The sequence below is a fragment of the Phoenix dactylifera genome, unplaced genomic scaffold (genome assembly GCF_009389715.1).
Source record: "Phoenix dactylifera cultivar Barhee BC4 unplaced genomic scaffold, palm_55x_up_171113_PBpolish2nd_filt_p 001960F, whole genome shotgun sequence".
Taxonomy (NCBI): domain Eukaryota; kingdom Viridiplantae; phylum Streptophyta; class Magnoliopsida; order Arecales; family Arecaceae; genus Phoenix; species Phoenix dactylifera.
In genome coordinates, this window is record NW_024069243.1 from 35,258 (window position 1) to 43,392 (window position 8,135).

The window sequence follows — 8,135 nt, forward strand, 5'->3', positions numbered from 1 at the left end:
AGTGTTTATTAAACATGGCATATACTTGGAAGTCTTTTAGAGTAATGCGCCACCGTAGTGGCATAATTGTTGCGAAAGCAGATACAGTATCATGATTTAAGTGTCACAAAACAAGTGTTGATGGACGAAATAAAGTGTCATCGGATAATTTCACATTAGACAGAACTTATAACTTTCCATCAGTGTTTGAAGAATATATAGATGTTATTATAATGTCCAAGGATACTCGGTCAATCTTTCCATTGCCAATTAGTAATGTCTCCTCCATTTATACCAATATACGTGCAATATATGCAGGATAGGCAGAAAATGATAAAAAGGTACAACACATGGAATGAGAAAATTAAAAAATAAATAAGTATTTTAATTTACTGCCATGTAATTTCAATCTTCATTCAAAATTTCATGAGCACTCCCCTTTATAGACTTGTCATTTCATGTTTAGCATTGCAAAGAGTTAAGGCTACTGTTCCTGTTTTGCTTAGCTGTATCTATATTGCACTGGTACGGTCTATATAAAGCCAAGTACTAAACGTGCATTAATAGTGAATTACAACTTCATTATCCATGTATTGGATATTAGAACTTCAAAAGTTATAACTATATAAGTTTTATATTACTTAATTACAACTTAATTACAGTAGATTGCTTTCACATATAGAGTTTTTTATAAGAAAAAACTCATCACAAAAGTCAAAAGCCAACTCCTCTCTCTTCATCGACGTTCATATGTTAGCTAAAGCTTCCTTGATAACATCTATTACAATTTATCTTCATCTTAACCTATTCCTCGAGATAAAAGACAAAAGTCTTCGCTACTTTTCGGTCAAACACTCTAGTAATAAAAACTCATATCTCTATCAAATATGGACCTTCCACAGATACTGACTATTATGTCCTTCAATATAATACATCAATCAAAATGTATGGCAGGGTATAATATTGCTCTAGAAGCAACAACACCAGCTCTCATAATATGACAACCCTAATTCTAGTAAAGTTGATTGTGCTAAAATTTCTAGAAGCCTTTGTGTAACTGACATGTCTCTCCCTTAATCTTGTGGGCTTCCTTTTTGGATCCCTCTTTGTGTTCTTTGCCATAATAAATTTGGTTGGAGTAACTCCAATTTTTCTCCCAAAATAAAAAGAACCTAGAAGTCTTCATAACAATAATAGGAGCCTTTATGTAATATGCTTAGAGATACCTTGAATCATAATCTTTATCCCTCAAGTTCCAAGCTGACTTAAAACTGATGAATTTAAAAGAATCTTACACCAAGCATGAGGGGATGAACTGGTCGCTACGGTTATCATACATGGCGAGTTGGTCATGGGCCACCTCATGTTTGACTCAAAATTTGGTTCGAAATTTGACTCGTCCAATTAGCAAATAAGTGGAGCTAGAGCTTAACTTAGCTCATTCAAGCTTAACTCAATTTAGCTTGAAATATATATATATATATATATATATATATATATATATATATATATATATATATATATATATATATATATATATATATATATATATATATATATATATATATATATATATATATAAATTCAATATTTGAGATAAAAGGAGAATATGTAGCTCAAAATATAGAAACTAAAGTCTAAGTTCTTATCAAATCTCTTAAAGTAGCTGTTCATCAACTGTATATGTTCATCTCAAAACTAAATTATAAGCTAATTTCAGTATGATTACAAAATGAGTCGGGCCTGGGCTAGGCTTAGTCTACTCAAGCCGGGCTTGTTGACAGTCCAGCTTATCATTTCATGCAAGCCCCCACATGAAATAGGTATTTTTGGTTGGTCCTGCATGTCAAATTTATTTTCAAACAAATATTTTGTCTTTTGCCCCTCACATCCATCATTTTCCTGCTGTCTGTGTATTTGGTGAAGCTGTCTTCTTTTCAGGCCGATAAAACTCATTTGCTCCCACCAGCACCACTAGTTGTCAAATGAGATGATACCTGGTCTTCTATAATTATAGTCTTGCACTACTGATCGTAGAAAGTTAATGGTCAAATGAATGATATATGACATTGATCCTGGTGTTGCCCGAGCTGCACTCTTCTTGACAATAGCAAAAGATATAATATTTGATGGAAGAGATAGCATTGAGTTTTATCCAATGTTCCCCAAAGACTAGATAGAATGTGGCTTGAAAGAATCACAAGGAAGGCCAGCTTTGACGAAGCCTCTTTGTGTGGCTCACATTGAGAGTTTCTAAAGGGAAGTTAGCTACAATTACACTACTTCATGCAAGTTGGGAAAGTCATGCAGGCCCACGTTCGGTAGTGGGCACCTGGGTATTGGTTGGGTGAAGGGAGATGGAATGTGCTGAAATTGCCTGAGTTTCTTGCGTGCCACTAGTAACAAGTAATGATTAAGTGGCCGAGAGAACTTCCACAAGGGTTATCATTGAAAACTTTGATGATATGTGGAGCATTCAACTTGCCATGATTCAATTCAAAGACCCAGTCAAGGTGGTGTCTAGCAGTTTGGCCCACTTTTTGCTAGCTTTCTTGGTTGCATGTCTTTATTTAACCAACTTGAGTCTTTGTTTCCGACCAATATTCTGTTGTCATTTGACGAGAGGGCGAAAAAAAAAGGTGCTCAAATGATACCAACTCAAGGTGCCAGCTTTGATTTCAATATATTATTTGTAGATAAATTTGTTGTGACAATAATTGTGAGGATCCACATGGGCATATCTTTACTTCCACATCTATTATAGGGAAGATCTTTGGTACTTATATTAAATAAAAAAACCAATCATACATTCCAATTAACTTTCTTAGATGAAGTCTTGAATTGTTACATCCTGAATGGTTACAAATGGCGTCAGAATAGACCCAACTCGTAGCTCATGTGGATTAGGAACTACTGCAACATGAGCTTGTTTAGGCCGGACTATGGGCCGATCATGGTATATATGTTTCGATTTTTTTGAATTTGAACTCTTAAATTGATTTGGATGCCAAAAGTGTATGACGATATGTACAAGTGTGTTTAGTCTTATATGGGTTATACGCTGAAGAGATCTTAAGTAAATCTATATGGGTTTTTTTTTTTTCCTGAAAAAAAGAAACATAGCTTGTCATGTCCTATTTTTGAAAATTTTTATTATGGCTTTGAAAATGGTCGAAAAATCTCTTAGAAGAAATTCTGATAAATTTTGCTATAAAAAAAGGTATTGTTAATTTTATCTTATTTTGTGTAAAATGAGATCATGCATTTTGGATTCTAAAACAAATTCATAAGCTAAGGATTTTGAGTTGGGCATGTATCATATGGCTACTTAAACCCCTGACCGAAGATGCATGAGCTGGGTTAACAAGAGCATGACTTTGGTAACATTGAGTGGATTACACTTGTGCATAGTAGTGAATGAGATTATAATTTTAATGTTAAAAGATGCCTTAAATAAAAATTTGTTACAACATGATCACCGTGTGACTTTTTTTATTCATTTTTTTATATTTTTATTTTTTCTGTAAAAAGGGTACTGGAAAAGCAAAAGTATATATATACTATGTATAACATCTTAGCAAACAGCTAGAAGCTAAAACTGGTCACTTCCCAAAGTTGATGGTCATCCAGAGATACAGATCCAAATTATCTTGTGAGTGCAAGAGAATTCTATAAACCAGAAATTTGGCATAAAATCACAGAAAAAGATCTAATTATTATAGTTTCCTCATCATTTTTTGGCAAATCTCTCTTTCAACCAACGCCCTAGCTTCACAGATCGAGTGGATAAATTTTCACTCGCCATGATCCATCATGTGTTCATAAAACTTTGGCATTCAGAGGGGATAACTTTTAGAGTTTGTTTCATAAATTCTACATGTCACAATCTTAGATAAACAGAAATAAGTGAATATTAGTCACAATCTTAGATACATGCCCTCAATCCAAACAAAACATGGTTTTATTTTGGTTGGTGAAGATATCAGGAAGCAGGTGGGAGCTCTCCTTTGAGGAATGAGGAGATCATGGTGAGAGCTCTCTCAGGTTGGTAGCTTGGTACCATGTGCCCAGCTCCCCTAACTGTTACAAATGCCAGTCCTTCATATCCCACAACATAACCTCCAACCTGTCGCATTAATAGATTATATAAGCATAAAAAAAAAAATCATATTCCTCATCAACTATTTCGATTTTAGCCTGACAATAACATTTTAGTCCTTCTAAAGAAACAACACCAAATTTAGAACCATGGGCTACATAAGGTATCTGCTGCACCCTGCTAAAATTTTCATTGGGCTGTTTCTGAAAACAATTAGAGACATCAAGATAAGCACAAGAGATCAGTGTAGTGTTTATACCTGGCTTTTGGAATACCATGCGCGCCATGAACTCTTGATGGGGAGGTTAAGATTTCTGACTGCATACTTGGTAGCCGTGATAGAAACCACGGTATCAATATCACCACTAAAAGAAAGAAAAATTTCTCAGTTCCATCTAATATGTTTTCTCTTACTGTGAGTCCATTGTGACTACATATCATTGGATTAAATGAGGATGGAAGCAAGAAAGGAATTACCTGAACAACCATAACCTTATTCTGCTAGTAATGAGTTGTTTAATTGTCGGCAGCATGGTTGGAGCCATGTCAACCCATGCCAAATTACTGAATGAAACTCAGGGAAAGAAAGGAGAGTAAGATGGAAAGGAAAAGTTGGCCATGTTAGTGGACGTCTTATTGACTAGGTGAAAAATGTAGTTTGTAACCTGCAACTTTGCCATGGATTTGGAAGTTTTGGAGCTTTTATGTGAAGAGCCTTCTGCACTTCGAGGTTGTTCAGATAAGAGTCGACATAGGAGGTGGAGCAGGGATCGAAGTCTGCCATCTGTTCAGTTGAGGAAAGTACATATTTTCAGCATGCAAAATATTAAATAATGATCGAAGGATGAATCTATTCTCACAGGCAGATCTCAGTTTCCCCTTCAAACTTCTTCACATTTTAAGAAATTAAAAAATGCCATATGTGCTGCACAAGTTGTGGAGTTCAACATCCACAAGCAAAGCCTCAAGCACAACTTTCGAGTTTGCTTTTAATAGCAGAAAAGATATGAACTTGGTATTATATATGACAAGGGAAAGAAATTCATTATCCTGTCTGTTAATTATTTGAAAATGTTTTAGCTAAGAATTTGGCATATATTGCAGACTAGTGTACATTCTAATGGTTGCATTCCTCTGCATCGCAGAAGGCTTTTTCACGTTTGATTCTTCATGTTGTTGTTTCCAGTTGCATGACTTTTGTGATTACAATTATTTTGATGCTGCTCCAATTCTTAATCACCAAATAAACAATCATCAACTATAACTATATTAGCTTGAAACTCTCTGTAATCTCTCAAGAGAACCTTTCTGACAAGTGTAGCACTCCATCCATAAAGAAAAAATCAAAGACATTGTGAAATAATCACTAGCCTCCAAAGCTGAAGCTAATAGGGAATGCATCAACAATGTATATAAACAGTCACCGGACGACAAAATTAAGCTTGAGCTAATAGCGAATGGATCGATAGTATGTACATCAGCTTCACAGGTATGGATGATGAAGATTTCTTACCGCGATGCCGGACATGGATGTGGTATTAGAGTCATCACATTTTGGAGCATAGATATTGTAAGGATCAATGTCGCCAGACTCTACATAAGCATCTTCTGTAGCAGCAGCACAGTCGACGGTGCTCTCTATACCAGAAAAATTGCATGCTTTGCAAAATTTGGCATAGGTCTCATCGGAGATTAGGTTATGATTCCACATAAATTCATAGCCAGCTTTGTCATTCGTCGCGGAATCAACGAAAGCATTGCCAATCTAAAAGCAGAATTTGACCCATCAATTGAATTGAAGCATTTATAAGAGTTCATAGATCTTGCTCACTTACAGCAACTCCTTGAAGATTGATAACAGTCTGGTTGGTCTGTGTGTTGTGGTGAAGTATGGTGGATGCAAGCTGGGGCACGTAATGGCCGGCATAGCTCTCTCCGGTTATGAAGAACTCATGATTTTTGTAATGTGGGAATCTCTCAAACCAATTGACTAGAAATGTATATGAATCTTCTGCAGTTCTTTGATCTCCATTCATATCATAATCTGAACTAGTGTTCGAGTATGAGAATCCTACCCCTGCTGGAGATTCCAAGAAGAGAACATTTGCCACTGACACAATTGCAACAAATAGTTAACAAGAGAACATGATGAGTTGCACTATAACTTTTAGTATGCATAGCTAATAAAGGATCTCCAATCAAGTAAAAAAGATTTCTTTTTTATTTTTTGCTTTCTTTTGGAGAGAGAAAGAGTTGGGTAAGACTACCAAGCCAACAACTTCCAAGAAAATGGGAATAGGATAAGAAAAAGAAAGGTTAGGAGGGTGATTTCATCTTCAAAGTATTAAATTTGGATCTCTCACCATTGTTCCAAGCATACTTGTTTCGTTGCAGTGTTTTTCCATCACTATGCACTCTGAAGGGGCCTAGTTCCTGCATGGCTCCATATCCTAAGGAGGAGCATCCTGGCCCTGAGGATCCCAACATTGATCAAAACAAACCCAATCAGTTCTTTTTCCTTTTCTAAAGGAGAAAGAAGAAAATATAAATTTTAGTGATTGGTGATGGCAGCAACATATATTAAAAAGAACAACAAAACAATATGATTCCCACTTGATTAAACACTCTAATCATCATTAAGGCCACGCCAAGAAATGTAACCAGAAAAATGGCAATAATAAACGGAAGCAACAAATATAGAATAGGACAACATAATTATTTCAATGATTGCTCATCAGCACTGAGGACATTATACAAGTTGTCTTCCTTTTAACATATTACACAAAAAAAATATGGTGTTCATTTAAAAAATTCCTATATGATTCCAAAATCAACAAGCGTACAACCGAGAAAACCACAATGATTGGAGCTTGAAATATGCTTGGGAATCATCAAATATGAATTCTGAATAGAAAACTTTGACATGTCTTGACAAAATGAAGACCAAGATGAGAAGTCATCTTGTTCCAACTCTCATAGGGATAACAATAGCATCATTCATGTAAGTAATATTGGACCAGTTACCTCCATTCAGCCACAAGATCAGAGGCTTCGTCGAAGGGTTGTGCTGAGACTCAACAAAGTAATAGAACAGTGCCCTTCCATTTTTCGTGTCCACGGTCACGTAGCCACTATACTGATTAAACTCGACACCTGTGGGTTGCCCAGGCAAAGATTTGATCCTGTCAGCCTCCATTAGTCCATCTTGATTACTAACATAGACTGGTGAAACGGACACGGCGGCATCCAAATCAGCCCATGAATAAGATTGGTGAGGCCATGTTGGTCTCTTAGTTTTGATCAATCTTCTAAGATGATCAGCTTGGTTAGCCTCGTTGTTGTTGGGCAATACAAAGAGGCAACAAGAGATGAGAAGCAGAGAGAAGTATGCAGTCATCATGCTCTTCTTCTTTGGTTCCTTCACTTAGGAATGGCAGGGAGAGATGAGATTTATATAGGCTGGTTATAGGAACTGATGGCCACATTTTTGGACGCATATAAGGAATCTCTTTTATTAAGCATGATACCTCATGGACAAAGCCATTATTGTATCTTTTGGGACCACGTCTCAGTCAAATTAATTTGAGGGTTAGAATAAGGCACCTTACTGTTCAGTCGTTGTAGCCAAGTAAAGCTAACCAATTTGCAAATATGGACCAAGGTCTCAATGGAAAATTATAGGCTGCACCTGCCATAAACCATTAGATTACATCAAGCATTCTCCAAAATATCAAAGTCCAATTGGCCGCTGAAAAAAATTTGGGATGATTCTTGCCATCAACGTTCAAAGAGACTCCTTAAAAAAGATTACTTGAATTAAGGATCTCCTTCCCATTTCTCTTATTGTTTATTGCCATCAACCAATCTCCGACACTGCATAATGCGTTTAAAACATTCATATATTTCAGATTTGGAAAGAGTAGAGCTGTCAGAACTTATTTACATCCCTAGCAATTTTTCCTACTTATTTTCTTTTTCTTTTTTTTTTCCTTCTAATATTTGAACATCAGTTTAGGTCTTGGATCTTTAAGCAGTAATATAGAATTACACATCTCGA

The 8,135-nt window shown here is 35.9% G+C and overlaps 1 protein-coding gene across 1 annotated transcript; it reads right to left on the reverse strand.

The window, feature by feature from the left end:
• Positions 1-3,795: 3,795 nt before the first annotated feature.
• On the reverse strand, positions 3,796-7,498 carry LOC103723784 (serine carboxypeptidase 1-like). The gene is made up of 8 exons (XM_039123012.1): positions 7,103-7,498; positions 6,442-6,549; positions 5,914-6,188; positions 5,592-5,843; positions 4,744-4,862; positions 4,556-4,642; positions 4,338-4,443; positions 3,796-4,105 (listed from the first exon to the last, which is right to left on the reverse strand). The coding sequence occupies exons 1-8, from the start codon at positions 7,476-7,478 to the stop codon at positions 3,962-3,964; spliced, it is 1,467 nt and encodes a 488-aa protein (XP_038978940.1). The 5' UTR covers positions 7,479-7,498; the 3' UTR covers positions 3,796-3,961.
• Between the last annotated feature and the right edge of the window lie 637 nt (positions 7,499-8,135).

Bases quoted from the DNA above. Each gene is read 5' to 3' on its own strand.
- LOC103723784 (XM_039123012.1), bottom strand. From the start codon at position 7,478: ATGATGACTGCATACTTCTCTCTGCTTCTCATCTCTTGTTGCCTCTTT. The intron at 6,189-6,441 runs GTGAGAGATCCA...CAATTGTGTCAG, and splicing joins CAAGTATGCTTGGAACAATG to TGGCAAATGTTCTCTTCTTG. The intron at 4,444-4,555 runs GTAATTCCTTTC...TCTTTCTTTTAG, and splicing joins ATAAGGTTATGGTTGTTCAG to TGGTGATATTGATACCGTGG.